This window comes from Carettochelys insculpta, chromosome 3 (assembly GCF_033958435.1).
Source record: "Carettochelys insculpta isolate YL-2023 chromosome 3, ASM3395843v1, whole genome shotgun sequence".
In the NCBI taxonomy this organism is placed as follows: Eukaryota; Metazoa; Chordata; order Testudines; family Carettochelyidae; genus Carettochelys; species Carettochelys insculpta.
This window is the reverse complement of record NC_134139.1, coordinates 73,187,082-73,209,500: the sequence shown is the minus strand read 5'-3', so window position 1 is coordinate 73,209,500 and position 22,419 is coordinate 73,187,082. Positions and strand designations below refer to the sequence as shown.

At 41.3% G+C, this 22,419-nt stretch overlaps 1 protein-coding gene across 12 annotated transcripts in view; it reads left to right on the top strand.

The window, feature by feature from the left end:
* RYR2 (ryanodine receptor 2) overlaps positions 1-22,419 on the top strand; it is a 975,983-nt gene that overhangs the window by 366,817 nt on the left and 586,747 nt on the right. For all 12 annotated transcript variants that reach the window (XM_074990102.1, XM_074990110.1, XM_074990109.1 and 9 more), the window contains 2 exons: positions 5,275-5,349; positions 8,942-9,098. In XM_074990102.1, coding sequence (XP_074846203.1) covers positions 5,275-5,349; positions 8,942-9,098 — 232 coding nt within the window. The remainder of the gene's footprint in view (positions 1-5,274; positions 5,350-8,941; positions 9,099-22,419) is intronic.

The window sequence follows — 22,419 nt, the reverse complement described above, 5'->3', positions numbered from 1 at the left end:
AACAGCAATTGCATGTGGCCCGAAGGCAGGAGGTTCCTCACCCTTGCTCTAGCTACATTATGCAGACTGTCTGAACAAGCTAAACCTCTGTAGTAAAGATGAATATCAGACTCTTGGGGACTCTGAATTTATTACAACCATGTTCTCTTGAAATTAAAGTTTTTAATGGCAGGGGTTATGTATCTTAGAAAAAAATGATTAAAGTGTGTGTTGGAAAAAGGAAAGGAGAATTGCAGGAGTGTTTTATGGAGGTGCCTTACAGGAGAAGAGGAGTATATTTTGTGGCCTTGATTATAGCTTCTCTGATTCCTCCTTTTTCGGGGAGGAAGAGGGGCCAGGCAAACCCATTATTTATTTTTGTATGTACCTGTCTTGGAGTGGGTTTTTTTTGTTTTTGTTTTTGTTTTTGTTTTTGTTTTTTAAATTAAATGCAGGTGATGCCATGAGGGGGTAGCTCTTTGTTTTATGTAGTTCCTCTTTCAGTGCAGGCTCTCACCCCACTCTTTGTTTTCTGTTGCCATTATTTTCTCTGCACGTACCCAGAGTCCAACTGACGTCTTGGGGCTCACAGGTTTCCATATCCAGCTGGGATCTGGGTGGCCCAGTCCAGTCCTGCACAGCCTCTCGGTACCGCTGCCTCCCACTGGCTTGGGGTGCAGGCTGAGGCCAGTTCTCCCACTGCGTCAGGCTGGCTTGGGGTGCAGGCTGAGGGGGATACTCTGGTCAGGCCCCAGGGTCCCGCTGGTCTTCTTCAGGCAGCAGGTTCCGCTGGGTTTCCCAGGGCATCAGGATCGGCAGGGACCCAAGCAGCCCAACTCAGGCCTTGGCCTCACTCAGCTGGCCCTTCATCTCCCAGGCTGAGAGCCCAGAGCTGTCCTCTGGCTCCCCTGGAGGCTGGTGCCCCTGCAGAGTCCTCAGTCTGCTAGGCAGGGAGCACAAAGCCATTGTCTGGCTCCTTTGGAGGGTCAGTGCCAGCTGAGTTCTCAGCCTGGGCTTTTATAGCCCTGGCCCCACCTCCTGCGTGCTGGTCAGGTGACTGGGAGGGGCCAGGCTCCAGGTAAAAGTGCTGCCAAAAGAGTTCCTCCTAATACATTAACACATGAATCTGTCGTTTGTGTAGTATTCACAGTTTCAAGCCAAATTCTGCTCGTGTATCCTTGTTGATTTCAGCACGTTTGCATTGGTGTAACTGAAGATTGAGTTGCAGCCTCTTACATGCTGTAGCTTGTTTAAGAAAAGTTAAATCTGCTCTGGAAGAAATAAAATTGGTTTGGCCACAGATTTCTCTCTGCCTTCCTTGAAATCAGACAGTATTGTGTGGAAGAGTTCATCATACACATGCTACAAAAGCACTAATATGGACCTAAGAAACATATTAACCTGTCTTCTTGTACCTGGAAGGCAGGCTAAGCCTAATTAGAAACAAGGGTCATTTTGGGGAGATCAGGGCTCATTTTCCTGAAGAGCTGGGTGGAGTCCAGTTGGGAGGAGGACAGGAAATGTCTAAGAAACTGCCTGGAAGGCTGAGGAAGCAAAAGGGGAGCAGACCAGACAGGTTTCTCTAGAGGCTATCTGGAGATCTAGTTGGAGCGTCTGTGAATACCTGACTGTAGGGAGTATGTGGCGGATTGAGGGTTGGAAGAAAAGTCTAAATCAACAGAGGCATGCCTGTGATGAGGTGACTGGCAGCTGAGCCCGGCCATGCTGAAGCTTTGGATTATATAAATATTACTTGAGTACTTCAGAAAAGGTTGAACTCTGTAAAGTAGTCTGTCTTGAGGGACAGGGCATAAATGGAATAGGCCCAAGTACAGTCTAAGGGAGAAAATTGCAGGCTCAGCTGCCACAACACCACATCTGGGCACAATAGCCTGGGTTAGGGTAGCAACTGGCTGTAGGCAGTTAGGAAGTGAGGGTGTGTCTGACTGCAGGATTTCAAGGAATACTCTGCCACTGCTGTGCCAGTAGTGACATCCCCACTCCTCTCCACTGACTGGGAGTTAGGGGTGAGTGACAACCACCACACTGACAAGGTAACTTATTTAGATGACCAGTATGTGGGATAGGATCGGTTCTTTTTTCTTTCTTGTGCCTAGACCACAAGGGACCTAACTTTATGTTAGCCCGCTCTGCTCATCTCCCTCACCCTCCCAGTAGATACCCTCATAACTCCCAGATAGCAGAGCTTTGAATGTTTATTTTTGTATACGTAGCAGGCCACCCTTTCTCTTGTGGAGTATTCCTGGCTTTGGGAGATTTGCTTTGCTTTGTTCAGAAGTTAACATTGGGTGGAGAAATAATATTTGTAATGTTAATAAAATAAACTTTCATTATTTGGCTAGTAATCCATTATTTATTTTTGTCTGTGCCTATCGTGGAGCTCTTTTTTATTAAATGCAGGTGGTGCCCTGAGGGTAGTTCTTTGTATTATGGAGTTCCTCAGTCACAGTTCATTCCAGGTAGAAGCACTCAGTTTTACTTTTCAGTGCTGCAAAGTAATATTTATAGCCCCTCTACAGTACACCGAGAGATTATACAAGGGCACCATTTTCATCTGAAAAAAATGGCTGAGAATGTGCCAGAAACTGTTCTTTAGTTAGGAGGCTCCCAAATAATGTATTCATATTTCCCAGTTTTTTCTGTAATCTGCTTTCCTCTCCCATTAGCCTCCAAATTCTTCCCACCTGAGCGTTCCAAGACACATCCTTCCCATTAGCACGTCACCCAGTGATTTAAGCCCTCAGGATCTATGAATGTTTTTAAGAAGGTAAAGATGATGTATAAAATCAGTTTAACCAGTAAGGGCCCAATCTTTCAGTTTGACTACATGCAAGTATTTTAAATATTTTAAATTGCGCTGGTCTGGGATTCACTGTGTATTCCATCCTGGGTCACTGCCCATCACGTAGTTGTAGAATATGAGACTAGTGCCATATGTCAAGCTTTCCAATGTTAGAAATAATTTTATCCCAAGCAGGTTTCAAGATATCACATGTATTTCACTGAGTTCACACACATTTTAACAGCCTTAGAAGTTCCAGAACAAACTTTTAAGGTATTATACTATATAAAAGAAATAATTCCAACCACATACAGTATCAATCTTGAGCTTTGCTAATTTCATAGGGAACTAGGCAGGAATTTAATCAGAATTTTAGTATTTTAAATACTGCATGACCGCTAATGTGTTATTTAATATTTATATTTCAGCAACAGCCAAGAGTCTCTGTTATGACAGGGCATGTACAAAAAGAAAACAAAACATGAAACATTAATACCTGACACAGAGCAAAGGTATTCAGCATTTTTATTGTGCTCTCGGGGGTTGATTTCAATAGAACTATAAAATTTAACTTGCCCTATAGTTCCCTCTGCAGAGATGTCTGAGAGGTTGTTTGAGACCCCTAATGCTGATTATAAATTATTTCTGCACAAGTTGAAAGAAATTAAATATAGAAAATATTAGACTTGATAGTGAGAAAACAGCACGGGATTTGATCTACTTCAAATGCGTGCCAGGCTAATAAACTTTTCCAGGAATTACTTCAGGACTTGTGATCAGTGATAGTACTGTACTTTGATGTAATATTGTTTCTCATGCGGCATTGAAAGTACTAAGCCAACCACAGTTATATGAAAACTCCCCACACTGATACAGGTAAGCTTCTGAATATTTAAGTTCAAATACAGTCGGGTAAAAGTTTCTTTTGCTTGTCTTCAGGTTCGTGATATTAAAGAAGTAATCTGCCTTGAAATAAACAAGCTTCAATTTTGTTTAAAACCTGTGGTGATAAAGAAAAAAGCTTTTATCATGATCCAAACTATTAAAGTACTTGATATGTTTTCATAAATGGAACAGTTGTGAAAGGAGGTGGGGGGAGAGGTGGGGGGAGAGAAGAGAGAGAAAAGGAACCCATTTTCCTGTCAGAAATAAAGGCCAGATCTCAACTTGTGATAGATCTATTAAAGTCAATGGAAGCATGACAGGGCATGCCAGGTGAAGGATTGGCCATGGTTACTTAAAAATATCATCCCAATTCTTACTCAGGCAAACCCTTTCTTGAAGTGGTTTGCATTATATATATGGTTTCCAGTTTGGTTCAGCAGCTGTCAGCATCCCTACTCTAAAAATTGTTCCAGCACTCCGAATGGATTTTGGAGGGAGCTGTCTGGGTCGGTGATTTTTATTTGAATTAACACAACGCATATTTTGCTTCTGTTTTGACTTATTTTTTCAAATGATTTGAAACCTCATTCATTTGGAATGTCACTAATGTGTCTCCCTCTGGTTAACTTGTTTCCTCAACATTTTAGCTTTATATTTGGCCCTGGATGAATATTTTAACGTTGCTTCTCTTACGCTTAATTTGCTTCCTGTTAACACATTAGTGTTGACATTAAACTTTAGCCTTAAAGTAGTATTATGGAACATTTGTAATTTTTTGTCTTATTCTATTGGTTTTAAGGCGAAATCAGTCATCACCAATTTACTTGTGGTTTTGAAAAATCTATTTTAATATTGAATTTTGCTGCTATGATTGTGCAATGCTTTAATCTTCAGATAATATTTGAAGTTTAGATGTTTGAATGTAGTGTAAATATGATAGGGAAAAGAAAGATTTGATAAAAAATAAGTTAAAAGAAACAAAATATTTTTGAGCAAGTAGATTAGAATGCCTAAGGAATTTGTTATGATCATTATTATTATTACATAACAGTTAAATGGATTGTGTTGAAGACCATGGCTACATCTACGTTACCCCTTCCTTTTGGAAGGGGCATGCAAATACAGCTGTCCAAAAATGTAAATGAGGTGCTAATTTGTATATTCAGTGCCTCATTTTTATAAGAGCAACCACTCACCATTCTAGAAGAGCTGCTCTCAAAATACAAAATGGCTGTGTAGATGAGGTTCCTTTGAAAGGAAGCTTCACTTTTGAAAGCAACCTTCTCCCTGAAAAAAAATTAGGAAGAAGGGCGCTTTCAAAGTGAGTCTTCCTTTCAAAGGAACCCCATCTACATGGCCATTTTGCATTTTGAAAGCAGCTCTTCTGGACCAGCGAGTGACTGCCATTATGCAAATGAGGTTCTGAATATGGAAATTAGCATCTCATTTGCATTTTGATTGGCTGAATTTACATGCCCCTTCCAAAAGGGTGGGGTAGGGTAGACGTAGCCCTTGAAAATAAAACTCCTGAAGTAATGGAACAAGTTGGAAGTTAAAGAGGAGATATGAAAACTTTTCACTCAGAATGTGCCTTTCTTGATTTACAGAACTGTCCATTATGAAGGTGGCGCTGTGTCAATTCATGCTCGTTCCCTTTGGCGACTAGAGACTCTAAGAGTTGCGTAAGTAACAACATGCTAAGAAAAATTTTTTCCAGTCTTTTCCGGTCATTTATGGTTTGGACAGCACCTGTATGGTGGTAATACTCCAACAAGATTTTATTTTACTAAGTTTGTCCCCATAAATATGTTTCTGATAGATTTTAAAAGCCTTAAATAAACTGAAAATCTAGCACAGACACATGCTTAGGTTATTTGGCTTTCTTCCAGTTTACTCCAGTTCTATAGTTAAAGCCTTATTAAGATTCTGTTGTTACCATTTTTAGCAGTGCTGTGTATTTGGATATTAACCAGTCAGCTTTGTGTTAAAAACCAAAATTATTACAAAGCCTATATTATAAAGGGAAAAAAATCTGCAAAAATGTTTGGAGTGCTGGCTGGAAGTTGTGCCTTATTTATCTGTGATTGTAATACACAATCATGTCTTAAAGTTTCCCTCACAAGGAAGCAGTTATGATAAATTTGAAGTGGCAAACAATCATTTTGGACACTACGTGGCAATAGCTGCAGGGAAAGGTTACACTGTGATGATGATGTTTTATACGTGCATGTCTTTTAAAGGGATGATGTTAAAAGACATTGAATATATGTAAGGGCAATGGAGAGATTTCAACTCCTTCCCCTTTCCATTGCTTTTGTACTAAATTGTACTTGAGCAACAGCAGTGAAACATCATGAGAATCTCTTTTTGTTTCCCAAGTCTCTCCCTTTACATATTTCAGGTGAGTATTTTACCATCAGTTTGTGTCACCCTTGGCAAAAAGATGGCACAGGAGCAGTGAGCTGTTACAGTTTGATGTCTGAAGAGAAACTTGCCATTTACTGCATATCTGTAATTTGGCAGGCAGTGTGTACAGGCTGCAGATTTAGAGAACTTGTAAGACGAATCTGCAATACAAGTCATCCTTGCACCTTTGAAAATTTACACTTTTTGGTTTGGCAACATCCATGGTTCAGGAACCAAAGGGCTGGTAGCTAGCAGCAACAAAGTGAGCCCTGAAGCGACAGTGTGGGGTGGAGCCCCACAGCAGCAGTGCAAGACTGGAAGCTGGAGCCTGGCGGGGGGTGGGACTGAGGGCTGGAGTCATAGTCCCACTTGGGCTGGGGCTGGAGCTGGAGCCCCTCAGCAGCCCTGGGAGGCCAGAGCTGGGGTTGGAGTCAGAGCTCCATGGGTGCAGGCTGAAGCCGGATCTCCATGGGGTCCAGGAGCAGCATGGTACTGGGGCTGGATCTCAATGGCAGCCCCACAACAGCAGGGAGCTGGGGCCTGAGCTGGAGCCCCTGCCTTGGCCAACCAGGACACAGCAGATTGGCAAGGAGGTTGTGGGGAGAATGAAGCAGGTGCATGTGGGCCCAGTGGTCGGGACTACCTCTGATCCAGCAAATTCTGTTATTTGGGACCAGTCAGATCCCAACTGTTCTGGACCAAGGAGGTGCAACCTGTAGTAATCTTCTATTACAAGGAACATGACTGTTACTGTCAAAATGTTAAACTTTTTATTTGAGGGGGAAGTAGAATACAATTATTACCAAATTTCAGAAGTAATATTTTGTAAGCAAAGGGCTCTGCTTATAACTTCCTAGTTGCTTCTAGGAATGATGATTTCTTGAAGTCTATTGTTAAATAGACAAATTCATATGCATCAATGATTAGAAGTACATTTTGAATATGTTTACTTAGGCACATGATTTATGAAAAATCCTCCTAATCTATACACATTGTTCAACACTTACAAGTTACACTAATAAAAACTAAAGACTAAAATCTGTTTCTCTGCAAATACAAAATAAAGTAGTGCTGATTAGTGTGAGCGAATCCATATTTTATAATCTAGAACTCTAATCCTATAGAGGTTTATGCAAATACATAGGTTTATCACGTAGAGGTCACGAGATTACTCAGATAAATTTCTTTCCAGGCGTAGATTGTAAAATTCTTTCTTTTCTTTTTTTTTTTAAACAAGGCTTGCTCTGATAAGCATTTGAGTTGCAGAGGTTCGAGCTGGGGGCTATAGCTGATGACAAGTGGAGCCGGAAGATCAAGAACAGCACACCACTTGTCATCACCTATAGCCTGCAACTCAAAGAATGCCCTGCCGCTAAGTACATTGGACAGACTGGGCAAAACCTTCACCAAAGAATAAATGGACACAGAGTAGACATCAAAAAACTCAATACACATGAGCTGGTCAGTGAACGCTTCAATGGAGTGGTCCATTCTATTAAAGACTTGAACATTTGTGTCTTGGAGCATAAAGAAATTAAAAACAGATTAGAATAAGAAATCTGTTAGTTGGAATTTATATTCAAATTCAACACATTAACATGTGGTATGAACAAAGATATCAAATACCTCACACGTTACAAGGACTGCTTCCCTTCCTTTGATGCTCATAATTATTTTAGGCAGGACAATTAGCATCCCCCCACCCCTCTTCCCTTCTTATATATTTGATTTGTCAGTTTTTATTGCGGTTTTTTAGTCCTGTGTACTTAAATGTCAGTCTGTATTGGAAATGAGATTGATCTGATGAAGTGTGTCTGTCCCATGAAAGCTCATCACCAAATAAATCATTTTGTTCGTCTTTAAAGTGCTACATTTCTGCTGTTTTGTTCTGTTGAAGTACGGACTAACACAGCTATCTCTCTGTTACTTCTCATGATGTTCCTTGAGTGGGATCAAATTGGTGTACAGATTCATATGAAACACATACAGTCTACATCTACACTAGAGAGATTTTTTAGACAAAATGGGGTTTATCAACAAAACTGACAGAGAATCTACACACAAAATGTGTTTTGTTGACAAAGTGTGGACAAAAAAGCCATGTAGACACTAGGGAGTGGGGTGCTTCGTCAACAGAATGGATCAAAAGATCAATCCTCTTGTATGCATTGATGTGATTTGTCAGCAGAAGTTTTGTCAGAATATCTCTTCCAATAGTGACTTCTGTAGACAGATGCTTCGAGTGCAGACATAGCCACAGGAAAAAAATTTTTGTTTTAGAATTTTGTGCTTGGGCTCACTCTAAATGTCTGGGCTCCCCTGCCTTCCTCTCAAGTATCCCACTAATGGCTGCCTTTCATGATTACTGAGAGGACTTCTCTTGAGTTATGGTAGAATGCTACAAGGGAGAGTCACTGAAAATGCAGGTTTCCTATTGTCAGTGCAGAAAATACAGCTCAAAGACGTAATATTTTCTGCTAGTGAAAAGTTTTTTTTTTTAAGAGCACCTGATTAACTGTACTGAGGGTGTTCTTCAAACCCTTTTGTTTCAACATCTTTGGGACTTAAATAAATCATAATTAATTTAACTTTTTCTGTTGTCATGATGCTTTTTGTTAACAGATTAATTTAAACATGAGTTTGTTTTTGTTATTGTTCTGATACCACATCAGAAAGAAAAAATGACTCGTGGGTCTGGGGCTCTTAATACTGTACTGTGCAGGGTGGACTTTGACATTATGTGACATACTTGAAAATGATTTTTCAACTAACCTGAATAATAATGAATCATTCAATTTGTTTGATTGGTCTAGAACATGACATTTTAAATATTTTTTTTAAGAATTCTCCTTTGAATTGCCTTATTAGGTGGAGTGGAAGCCACATTAGATGGGGACAACCATTCAGACTAAGACATATAACAACAGGGAAATATTTAAGTCTCATGGATGACAAGAGTCTTCTTCTTACGGACAAAGAGAAAGCTGACATGAAATCTACAGCATTTTGTTTTCGGTCTTCCAAGGTACAAAACGAATGCAGCATTAAACTGACTGCTGATGTTTATTTTCTCTTTAACGAGCAAGGGTCAAATACATGTAGGGGTAAAAAATAGAGAAATGAATGAAGGTGCAATGAAATATCCTCAGATTTTGAGTGTGAGGAGGAGTGGTAATTAGGAAAAATGTGGATTCTGTCTGTCCAACTATAGTGTCACAGTGGGGAGCATATGCTGCTGCTGGTATATATCCTGCACAGTTTACTTCTTTCTAGGAGCAATGGGGAGAATAGGAATACTCCTCTAGTCAGTTGTCTTCTTAGGGTGCTTCAGGGACAGCCCAACAACCTGCTGGAAAAGTCACATTGATAGATGAAATCTTACTTGCTGTTAGTTTTGTGGGCCTCAACATCCATCTTAACAATAGGCTGCTGGTAGAACAGCTTGGGGGAGGGACCATTGGGTGTCTGTTTGCATCTTAATTGCTACAAATGAATCTAGTATGCTTAGTTTCCAGTTCATAACTTGTTAAATTAGTGTCATGTTTTGCTGTGAAATAGAGCTGTCAAAAATCAGATCTAGCACAGAGAGGGGAGGGGCAAGGGGTTAGGCCAAAACTTACGGTTATTTTGCCTTTATGTTAACAAACTGAAAAAATGTATTGGCAAACCATATATCTACTGGAATGAGGTCTTCAGAGGAGAGTAGTCTGAAGTCTCTTTCCCCAGAATGTCCATGGAGAAAGCAGCCATAATTTTGCTTTGTGCTGACAAGTCTGTAATATTAGTCAGCTCAGAAGGAATGTGTCTAGAGTAGGATGTGGCCTCGACTACCTTTACAGTGACAAACATCAGCAGGAGGCATATTTTGGGGCCAACAACAATTTTCCTACGGATGCAGCAAGTCCTGTTGATAATGCCCCTGTCTGCCACCTGCTCTCCTGCAGGTAGTAACTAAGCATAGGTGCAATAGAGGAAGCTGGTACAAAATATATGGGGCCACTTACACTTTGCACAACAGGATTCAGTTTAGATTGACAGAAAGAGTTGAAAAAAATGAACAAAGCAGAATATTCTTTCATTTTAATATTGTTTAAACATTTCATCAGAATGGAGAAACGTGATGCCCAAAACTTCATCACACAGTAAATATTTAGAATTTTAATTTGAAAATTGACATTGTGAGCAATAAACAGCATATCCAGACAGGAAGGATTAATTTCTGAAAGTCAGTTTTTCACCAATTTTTTATTTCTATGAGAATAACTTTTGTTAAATAATACAGATGTAAAATGCATTATGTTTTGAAAATAATTTATTTCTTCTTTCAAATGTACAACAGTTTCTCCCCGCTCTTCCACCTGGTCCACAAATACATGTTAGATACTACCTAAAACACTTAGGCTATGGCATCAGTATTGTTGCTGTTCTGGGATACAGATGTATCCTGAAATAGCAACTCTGGGGCTAAATGCCACAAATGAAATAGCAGCACTATTTCAAGTGTGGTATTCCATTTCCGCTACCCCTCATTGTGAGAGGGGCAGTGGAAACCCCAAAATAGCTCCTTATTTTGAACCTCAGTGCTGTTTGGATGGCACAAAGTTCAAAATAAGGTAACTTGAGATACCTTACACAATTTTTGCAAATTGCATAAGTTATTTCACATTACAGCTACAGTGTAGCTGTAGCCTTAGTTCTAAACCATAAATTCATAGGCATTTCAGGTCATTTGAGTCATTTTAGGCCCATTTCTGTTATATGCGCTATCTACAGTTTTGTCAGATTCTTTTTTTTTCCTTTTTTTTTTCCACTCACGAGGTCAGTAATTCAAACCAATACTGATGCAGAATTCAATAATTGTCAACTCTTTAACATATATCTATTTATGGGTTGCTGAAAAGCCGTAACTGCATTCTCGAGAATATGCAGCTATCATCTTCTATTTAAGAGCTCCAGATTCAAGACCAGTGAAAATTTCTCCTGTTTGTTGTGTGAAGTTGGTCAATATAGTAGCTTTTAGCATCAGATCATGGAAGCTGAGTAATGGACACAGTCCACACACAAGTCAAAAGGATAGTCCAAAGTTTTCAGAGAGGGCATATTTTTAATAGTTTGTCCTGATGTTTTAAATATTCATTTTTCTGCTCACTGTTCTGTTTTATAAGGATTACTGAGTTCCAACATCCACTGTACCTAGAGCTACCTCTCCGTACATTTGAGTGTGAATGTGCCTGCCTGCATAGTCTCAGTTTTGCTGCTGGTACTGGCAAATACTCTCTTACAGAGCCCTGGGAAGACTATTCATGTAAGAGCTCTAGTGTAAGCTAAATATGAGGGTTGGACACCTGATGAATGACAAATCCAAGAACCTCATAGAATCACAGAATTCTAGGGCTGGAAGACACCTTAGGAGATCATTGAGTCCAGTGCCCTGCATAAAGCAGGATCAACCCCAACTAAATCACACCAGCCATGATTATGTCAAAAAAATGATGACTTAAAAACCTTTAGGGATGAAAATTCCACCACCTCTCTCAGTAACACATTCCAGGGCTTCACCACATAAGAATGGCCATTACTGGGTCAGACTAAAGGTCCATCTAGCCCAGCATCCCATCTGCTGACAGTGGCTAGTACCAGGTGCCCCAGAGGGGATGAACCGAAGACAATGATCAAGCAACTTGTCTCCTGCCATCCATCTCTAGCATCTGACCAACAGAGGCCAGGGACACCATTCTTACCCCTGGCTAATAATCTTTTATAGACCTAACCTCCATGAATTTATCTAGTTTTTTTTTAGAACTCTCTTAGAATCCTAGCCTTCACCAGCTCTTCTGGCAAGGACTTCCACAGGTTAACCGTGCACTGCGTGAAAAAGAACTTTCTTTTATTAATTTTAAACTCTCCATCCATTAATTTCATTTGGTGTCCTCTAGTTCTTATATTATAGAAACAAGTAAATAACTTTTCTTTATTCACCTTCCCCAAACTGTTCATGATTTTATGTACCCCTATCATATCATTCCCCAGTCTCCTCTTTCCTAAACAGAAAAGTCCCAGTCTCTTTAACCTCTCCTCATATAGGACCCATTCCAAACCCCTAATCATTTTAGTTGTCATTTTCTGAATCCTTTCTAATGCCAAAATATCTTCTTTGATGTGAGGAGACCACATCTGTTCACAGTATTCAAGACGTGGGAGTACCATAGTTTTATAAAGGGGTAGTAAAATGTCTTTGTCTTATTTTCTACCCCCCCCCCATTTTTTTTTTTTTGCTAATTCCTAACATCCTATTTGCCTTTTTTGACTGCTGGTGCACATTGTGTGGATGTTTTCAGAGAACTATCCAAGATAACCCCAAGATCTCCTTCCTGCTTAGCTGTAGCTAAATTAGCCCCCATCATGTTGAATGTACACTTGGGGTTATTTTTTCCAATACTTATCCACATTAAATTTCATTTGCCATTTTGCTGCCCAATCACTTACTTTGGCAAGATCTTTTTGAAGTTCTTCATAGTCTGCTTTTGTCTTGACTATTTTGAACAGTTTAATATCATCCGCAAACTTTACCACCTCACTACTTACCCGTTTCTCTAGATCATTCACAAATAAGTTGAATTCATGAATAAGTTGAACAGGATTGGTCCCAGGACTGACCTCTGGGGAGCACCACCCTGCTCCACTCAGAAAACCCACCATCTATTCCTGCCCCTTGCCTCCCATCCTCCAACCAGTTCTCAGTCCATGGAAGGATCCCATGACAACCCAACTTACACAAGACCCTCTGGTGAGGGACCCTGCCAAAGGCCCTCTGGAAATCCAAGCACACTATATCCACTGGCTCCCTCGTGTCCGCATGCCCATTAACCCCCACAAAGAACTCCAACAGACTAGCAAGAAGCAGTCCCTTTCCACAAAAACTGTGCTGACATCTGCCCAACAAATCATGTTCATCTGCGTGTCTGACAATTCCACTCTCCGCTATTGTTTTGACCCTCCTGGGGAAATAGTTTTTCCTAATATCCAACCTACAGTGTCCCTCTGTAACTTCAGAACATTGCTCCTTGTTCTGCCATCTGTCACCACTGGGAACATCCCCTTTAAAGCCCCCTTTCAGGAAGTTGATGGCTGTTTTCAAATTGCCCCTCACTCTTATCTTGTGCAAAATAACCCCAAATCCCTCAGTGTCCCTTCATAGGTCATGTGCTCTAGCCCCTTAATCATTTTTGTTGCCCTCCGCTGAACCTGCTTCAATGTGTCCACCTCCTTTCTATGTTGTGGGGCCCAGAACAGTACACAATACTCCCCATGTGGCCTCACCAGTGCTGGTTAGAGGGGAATAATAACTTTTCTAGATTTCCTGGAAATGCTTCTCCTAATACACCCCAATATGCCATTAGCCTACTTGGCTACAAAGGCACACTGTTGTTGAAGCAAAAGACTTCTCTGTGGTTAGGCGGCTAACATTCAGCTTTATTGAATAAAATAAGTCAACAGATGAGCCAAACTGGACACTGATAAAATCAGGTCCAGCGAGGCTGCTTGATACAGCTAACTCTAGTATTTTATACCCTTACACAAAGAAGTCCAGTGCCTGAGGCAATTAGTTAGAGAAACATAAATCATTTTCAGAGAGAGAACTGTTATCAGCAAGGATCAACAGGTGTTAGGGAGTAGGAGCCCCAGATCCAGACAGTTTATTAACATGTTCCATAGAGCTCATCCTCCCTGCCATTCCCAAATAGGTGAGGAAAAGTTCAAGCTCTTGTGTACGTGCAGAAATAAGAAATGTGAAATGGCTTCTGCATAAGATGGCTTCCACACTGTTGACTCACATCCGGCCTCTCATCCACTGTAATCCCCAGGTCCTTTTCTGCTGCACTGCTACTTAACCAGTTGGTCCTCAGCCTTTAACAGTGCTTGGGACGCTTCTGTCCCAAGTGCAGGACTCTACACTTCTCCTTGTTGAACCTCATCAGATTTCTTTTGGCCCAGTCCTCCAATTTATCTAGGTCATTCTGGACCCTATCCCTACCCTCCAATGTATGTACCTGACCCCCTAGCTCAGTGTCTTCTGCAAATTTGCTGAGAGTGCCACCCATCCCCTCATCCAGATAATTAATAAAGATATTGAACAGCACTGTCCCTAAAACCTATCCTTGGGCACTCCACTTGAAACCAACTGCCAACCAGACATTGACCCATTGACCACTACCCATTGGGCCAATCTGTCAAGCCAGCTTTCTGTCCATCTTACCACCTAACCATATACATACTCACAATGCAAACAACCAGGAAAACTGAGTTATGGTAATCTTCCATAGTGCGTGTTGTTATAGCAATAACAAAATTCTCAGTTGGAAATTTGATTTAGAATTGACAGGCTCTATTTAAGGCACCCCCTTCCCCCATCACAGCTCAAAAGAGAAATAAATAGAAATAAATTTTTTGTCAGCAAGAGTGCAAACTGAAAATATAGCTTAAAGCATGCTGTAATTGAAAATCTGCCATGAGAAAGAGGAGGAAAATATGACCGATCTGTCCTCCTGAAGCCTCTAGATTGTGGGTATGTTCTTCCTGCTGCTGTTTTAAATCCCCCTGCCCTTTAACCAGTCAGCTTCTTGTTTCTAAATAGACTTGATAAATCAGAAGTTGATCCCTGGTTTATTAGTCAAATTGCTGGCTTCTGGGATGCAGCTACAGAGCTTCTCGCAGCCAGGTCTGGATTTTAAAGTTTGCCTGTCAGATGTCATGTCCAAATGTGTAAATGACCCCATTAAAACATATAAAACAATGATCAGCCTATTGTAATGAACTAGACTGAGGAGTAAAAACTCGGTCGTTAATGTAAAATATATGTTTGATTTTTTTCTTCTTGAAATAATTCAAGTAAACAATTCTACCTTTCAATAAGGCTGATAGAATGTAGAGGTTATTGGACTGCAGTACACAGCTGTGTAGGATTATTTCTAGCATTTTCCATAGAAAATGGGTAGAATTTATATAAAGGCCATCTTTTAATCCAATAATAGATCATTTTATAGAATCATAGGGCTGGAAGAGACCTCAGGAGGTCATCTAGTCTAGCCCCCCTGCTTCAAGCAGGATCAACTCCCACTAAGTCATCCCAGCCAGGACCTTGTTAGCCAGGACTTAAAAACCTCAAGGGATGGAGAATCCACCGTCTCTCTAGGCAACGCATTCCAATGCTTCACCACTCTCCTGGTGAAGTAGTTTTTCCTAATATCCAACCTACACCTCTCCCTCTTCAACTTCTGACCATTACTCCTTGTTCTGCCATGTGACACCACTGAGAACAGTTACTCACCTTCCTCTTTAGAGCTCCCCTTCAGGAAGTTGAAGGCCGCTATTAAATCAACCTCAAGTCTTCTCTTCTCATTTAAAGGCAGCTTATGAAAATAATTTTAATATTAAAATTGCTGTGTTCCTAACCTATTGAAAATTCTTTCAGGGTCCTTAAGCACAGAGCACAAAGTACTTGTGCAGCCTTTGGTTGGCTAGGCTTCCGTGTCCTCCTCCATTGCCTAAAAAAAAAAGCCCACTCCCAGAGCCATACAGTACTGGAGACCCAGAGTTCAGTCTGTAAGCAATTTCAGCAAGGATTGCCCAGTATCAGCCTCCCTACATTCAAGTTCCAAAAGAATCTAAAGAAATTAATTAAATAACTTTATAAAATCTTATGACAAAACAAATATCTAATTCTTAAAACAGAACACAGCTATTTTATAACCCAGAGATAATGCCCATAGTTACAGTAACCATAAGTTAAAAAAAACACTAAAAGTAAAATTTCAACAATTCAGTCCACACTAACTCAGTAAGACAGAGGTCCCGAAAGCTTAGATTTAGTTCACCAAAGCCTCAGTTTGTGCCTCTGATCATCAAATCTGCACCACGTGCTGAATATGAATCATCTCACCACTTGCTTGTAGGGAGTCCTCATCTGAAGTCTTCTTCCTCTGCAATGGATCACTGCTAGGCAGCCAGCTCATTGATTAAACTAGTCGGTTAACTCAAAAGTAAACAGGTTTAAAGAAACACTATTACAAAAAAATACAAAAAAAAGAAAACCACCCCACCTGAGAATAACAAAGTAGAAAGGACCCTTTCCCCATTACTACATTACAGAGGAGCTGAAGAAATCATAGTGAGAAAAGTAACTAAAACAGTTTGTCTAAAATCAAAACAGCACTTAAAGCAGACAATTCATAGAATCATAGAATAGTAGGACTGGAAGGGACCTCGAGAGGCCATCGAGTCCAGCCCCCTTCCCCCACAGCAGGACCAAGCACTTTCTAGACCATCCCTGAAAGCCATCTATCTAACCTCCTCTTAAATATCTCCAGTGATGGAGATTCTACCACCTCCCTTGGCAATTCGTTCCAGTGTTTGATCACCCTGACAGTTAGGAACTTTTTCCTAATGTCCAACCTGAACCTCCCCTGCTGCAATTTAAGTCCATTGCCTCTTGTTCTATCCTCAGAGGCAAGGAAGAACAAGTTCCCTCCCTCTGCCTTATGACACCCTTTGAGATACCTGAAAACTGCTATCATGTCCCCCCTCAATCTTCTCTTTTCCAAACTAAACAAGCCCAATTCTCTCAGCCTTCCTTCATAGGTCATGTTCTCTAGACCTTTGATCATTCTCGTTGCTCTCCTCTGGACCCTCTCCAATTTCTCCACATCCTTCCTGAACTGCGGTGCCCAGAACTGGACACGGTACTCTAGCTGAGGCCTAACCAGCGCAGAGTAGAGCGGGAGAATGACTTCTCGTGTTTTGTTCACAACACACCTGTTTATGCATCCTAGAATCATGTTTGCTTTTTTTGCAACAGCATCACACTGTTGACTCATATTTAACTTGTGGTCCACTATGACCCGTAGATCCCTTTCTGCTGTACTCATTCCTAGGCAGTCCTTTCCCATTCTGTATGTGTGACACTGATTGTTCCTTCTTAAGTGGAGCACTTTGCATTTGTCCTTATTAAACCTCATCCTGCTTGCCTCAGCCCATTTCTCCAGTTTATCCAGATCCTTTTGAATTATGACCCTATCCTCCAAAGAAGTTGCAACCCCTCCCAGCTTGGTATCATCTGCAAACTTAATAAGTGTACTTTCTATGTCAATATCTAAATCGTTAATGAAGATATTGAGCAGAACCGGTCCTAAAACAGACCCCTGCGGAACCCCACTAGTTATACTTTTCCATCAGGATTGAAAACCATTAATAACTACTCTCTGGGTACGCTTATCCAGCCAGTTGTTCACCTACCTTATAGTAGCCCCACCTAAGTTGTATTTGAGTAGTTTATTGATAAGTATATTATGTGAGACAGTGTCAAATGCTTTACTGAAATCTAGGTATATCACATCCACCGCTTCTCCCTTATCCACAAGGCTCGTTATTCTATCAAAGAAAGCTATTAGATTGGTTTGACATGATCTGTTTTTAACAAAACCATGCTGGCTGTTCTCTATCACCTTACCAGCTTCCAATTGCTTGCAGATGATTTCTTTAATGACCTGCTCCGTTATCTTTCCTGGCACAGAAGTTAAGCTGACTGGCCTGTAGTTTCCCGGGTTATTCTTGTTCCCCTTTTTATAAATGGGTACTATATTTGCCCTTTTCCAGTCTTCTGGAATCTCTCCCGTCTCCCATGATTTTCCAAAAATGATTGCTAAAGGCTCAGATACCTCTTCTATCAGCTCCTTGAGGATTCTAGGATGCATTTCATCAGGCCCTGGTGATTTTCAGGCATCTAATTTTTCTAAGTAAATTTTAATTTGTTCTTTTCGTATTTCAACTTCTGAACCTACCCCTTTTTCACTAACATTCTCTATGTCAGGCATTCCTTCAGATTTCTCAGTGAAGACCGAAACAAAGAAATCATTAAACATCTCTGCCATTTCCAAACTCCCTGTTACTGTTTCTCCCTCGTCACTGACCAATGGCCCTACCCTCTCCTTGGTCTTCCTCTTGTTACCAATGTATTTGTAAAAAGCCTTCTTGTTTCCCTTAATGCTTGTAGCTAGCTTGAGCTCATTTTGTGCCTTAGCCTTTCTAATCTTGCTCCTGCACGCTCGTGTTGTTTGCCTGTATTCATCCTTTGTAATTTGTCCTCGTTTCCATTTCTTATATGATTCCTTTTTTAGTTTGAGATCATGCAAGATCTCCTGGTTGAGCCAAGACAGTCTTTTGCCATGTTTTCTATCTTTCCTATGCAGCGGGATATCTTGCTTTTGGGCCTTTAATAATGTCCCTTTGAAAAACTGCCAACTCTCCTCAGCCATTTTTCCCCTCAGTTTAGCTTCCCATGGGACCTTACCTACCAGCTGTCTGAGTTTACCAAAATCTGCCTTCCTGAAATCCATTATCTTTATTGTACTGTTTTCCCTTCTACCCTTCCTTAGAATTGTGAACTCTATGATTTCATGATCGCTTTTACCCAAGCATCCTTCCACTTTCAAATTCTCAATAATTTCCTCCCTATTTGTTAAAATTAAATTTTTAAATTTTAATTTAAATTAAATTAATACAGAAGAAGGTATTTTCCCTCTTAGGTTCTCCTTGCTCCTAAGTAGCACTGCCCATGATCCCTGGTAGAAGTTTAACAATGTGCTGCAAAGTAGTGCAGAGTGAAGAACAGTCTGCTCTCTGCTGTGACTCATCTTTTTCCAGGTCGCACAAGCCTTAGAGAAGCATCTGCCTGCCTGCTTGCTCATGAAATCTGGCCCCAAACTACTGGACCCGACTCCAGAAACTTCTGGGTAGAGTGATAAATCTGACCTGCAACAGTAACACACTTACCTCCCCTCACAAGGGTCTCTTAAAGAGAAAGCTCCCTGTTAGGTGCATGGGTTACGCTTGGAATCCCAAGTGTTTGAAATAGCCTTCTCAGGACATGCTAAACAAAATGAACACTGCAGCAGACAACCTTCATCTCAGGGGAGGCTAAACACATACATAGAGGAGAATTATAGCAAGATTCAGATTAACAAAATGTATGAGGGACCTAAAATACATTTGGATGATAAGTTTGGTTACTCTGCAGACATCAGAATATTGGAGACATGCTAGCAGGTTGTTAGTAAGGGATGTTTAAACAGACTCAGAGACCCTGTTTCCTTGTGGGTGCTTTTTATAGTGGTTTGAATGTGAGAGTTTTGGATATTGTAAATCAGATTTTGACATACAAACAGCATTTTCTTTCTGTGTAGGAGAGTGTAAGGGAGCAAGAGGAAGGCTAGGCAAGGCAGGGGTTAAACAGAGCCTCTTTGACCAGTTAGCCCCACCCCGGTTCACCTGCAGCCATTGTCAGGTTTGGAGACAGTATAAGAGAGAAGAAGAAGCCAGCCCAGCTCAGGACTAACCAGCCAAGAGGCAGGAGCTGGCTCTGGTGCATGCAGCGCCTGAGTCAGAGCTGCCACCAGGTTGGCCATTGGAGGAAAGAGCCCCTGAAGCCTTCCCCAGGCAGATTGGGGGTGGGGGAAGAACACCAGAAAACCAACCCCCTGCAGAGGGGAAGCTAAAGCCTCAGAGTGATGCCCCAAACTAAGACTACAGGCTTTAGAGGTGGGCTGCAGACCTACACCCCAGACCTCTAGGCTCGGCAGGGGCCTAGCCATTAGGCCACCCTGCCATCAAGGGGAACCACTTACAGAGAGTAATACATAACGATTCAACTTTATCATGTTTCTTCTTTCAAAGCTTCTCTCTTTTCTACTACTAACCATCAATTAACAGCCCCAGATTTTGAGTGGGCTGAAATGTGTCAATTTTAATAAAATGGTGCGTTATAACACACTTGTGAGAATTATGCAGTCTGATTTTTTTAAAAGCTCAGGAGATCCATTAAAATGTCACTTGAAGTTGTACTTTAGCTTTTTATTCATTTATATGTGATACAATGTCAAAGGTGCCACAAAAATCACGGGAAGGGGATGATGATAAAGGGTAAAACTGAAAGATCAAAATTATGTGACTGTCTGACACTATATAGAAAAATTAAAGTAAAACAAATTTTTACGTCTAAGTAGGTTAAACCATGAACATTCAACGTTGATATTAAGATATAATTATATTGCATTAGGCTTTAAAAATACTAAGTGGTGTGCACCAAAACTATCCATACAGTGATTTCCTTGTGGGGATAGCTCACCATGCTCAATTTTGGACAATTGTGTTACAAGTGTTCCAACAAAAAACATATAGGTAAGATGGGTTTATGGTTGCTTTTCCTCAGGGGAGTGGAGCATACTAGTGACTTCAGTTCTTTGTGTTCCAATTTAATAAATGGAGTATGAAGAATTCTGACCTCAGCATGTGTTGGAATTTGGTGAAACAGCCAACAAAAGGTTAACCACTACCAGCCTGTCACATGAGTCAGCAGGGGACAGAAGGAAGGGGCATGTCCTCTTCATAGTCAAGTGAGGTTATGGAAAGATCTTTGGAGACTGCAGCAGGTGTTGGTCAAAAGAATCACTTTCACAGAATCACAGAATCAGAGGGCTGGAAGGGACCTCAGGAGGTCATCTAGTTCAGCCCCCTGCTTCAAGCAGGATCAACCCCTACTAAGTCATCCCAGTCAGGACCTTGTCCAGCCGGGACTTAAAAACCTCAAGGAATGGAGAATCCACCACCTCTCTAGGCAGTGCATTCCAATGCTTCACCACCTGCCTGGTGAAGAAGTTTTTCCTAATATCTAACCTACACCTTTCCCTCTTCAACTTCTGACCATTACTCCTTGTTCTGCCATCTGACACCACTGAAAACAATTTCTCACCCTCCTCTTTAGAGTTCCCCTTCAGGAAGTTGAAGGCTGCCATTAAATCACCTCTAAGTCTTCTCTTCTGTAAACTAAACAAGCTCGAATCCCGCAGCCTGTCCTCATAGGTCTTGCGCTCCAGCCCCTTAATCATTTTTGTTGACCTTTGCTGAACCTGCTCCAGCAAATCCACATCCTTTTTATACTGGGGGGCCCAAAACTGGACACACTATTCCAGATGTGGCCTCACCAGTGCCGAATAAAGAGGAATAACTACTTCCCTAGATCTGCTTGAAATGTTCCTCCTAATACACTCCAGTATGTCATTAGCTTTCTTGGCTACAAGGGCACACTGTTTACTCATATCCAGCCTTTCATCCACCATAACTCCTAGGTCTCTTTCCATCGTACTGCTGCTGAGCCAGTCGGTCCCCAGCCTGTAACAATGTTTGGGATTCTTCCACACCAGGTGCACAACTCTACACTTCTCATTATTGAACCACATCAGATTTCTTTTGGCCCAGTCCTCCAATTTATTGAGGTCCCTCTGGATTCTCTCTCTACCCTCCAACGTATCTACCTCTCCCACTAGTTTTGTGTCATCTGCAAACTTGCTGAGGGTGCAATCCAGTCCCTCATCCAGGTCATTAATAAAGATGTTGAATAACACCGGCCCCAGAACTGAGCCTTGCGGCACTCCGCTTGAAACAGACCACCATCCAGATATTGAGCCATTGACCACTACCCGTTGGGCCCGACCATCAAGCCAGCTTTCTATCCATCTTATAGTCCAAGGATCCAATCCATATTTCCTTAACTTATGGACAAGAATGTTGTGGGAGACTATATCAAAAGCCTTGCTGAAGTCAAGGTATATCACATCCACTGATTTCCTCATGTCCACAGAGCTTGTTACGTCATCATAGAAGCTGATCAGATTGGTGAGGCAGGACTTGCCGCTGGTGAATCCATGTTGGCTACTTTTGATCACTTTCCCCTCTTCCAAGTGCTTCAGAATGGATTCCTTGAGGATTCCCTCCAGTATTTTCCCAGGGATTGAGGCAAGGCTGACAGGTCTATAGTTCCCTGGATTGTCCTTCTTTCCTTTTTTAAAGATGGGCACTATGTTTGCCTTCATCCAGTCATCCGGTATCTCCCCCAATCTCCAAGAGTCCTCAAAGATAATGGCCAAAGGTTCAGCAATGACCTCTGCCAATTCCCTCATTACCCTTGGGTGCTTTAAATCCAGACCCATGGACTTGTTCACATCTAGTTTTTCTAGGTAGCTCAGAACTTGTTCCTTCCCCACAGATGGCTGCCCTCCACCTTCCCATACTGCATCATCTAGGACCATCATTGGGAAGTTGACTTTATCTGTGAAGACTGAGGCAAAAAAAGCATTGAGTACTTCAACTTTTCCTGCATCATCTGTCACTAGGTTACCTCCCTCATCCAGTAATGGCCCCACACCTTCTCTCATAACCTGTTTATTGTTCACATGCCCGTAGAAACCCTTCTTGTTACTCTTCACATCCCTTGCCAGCTGCAGTTCCAATTGTGC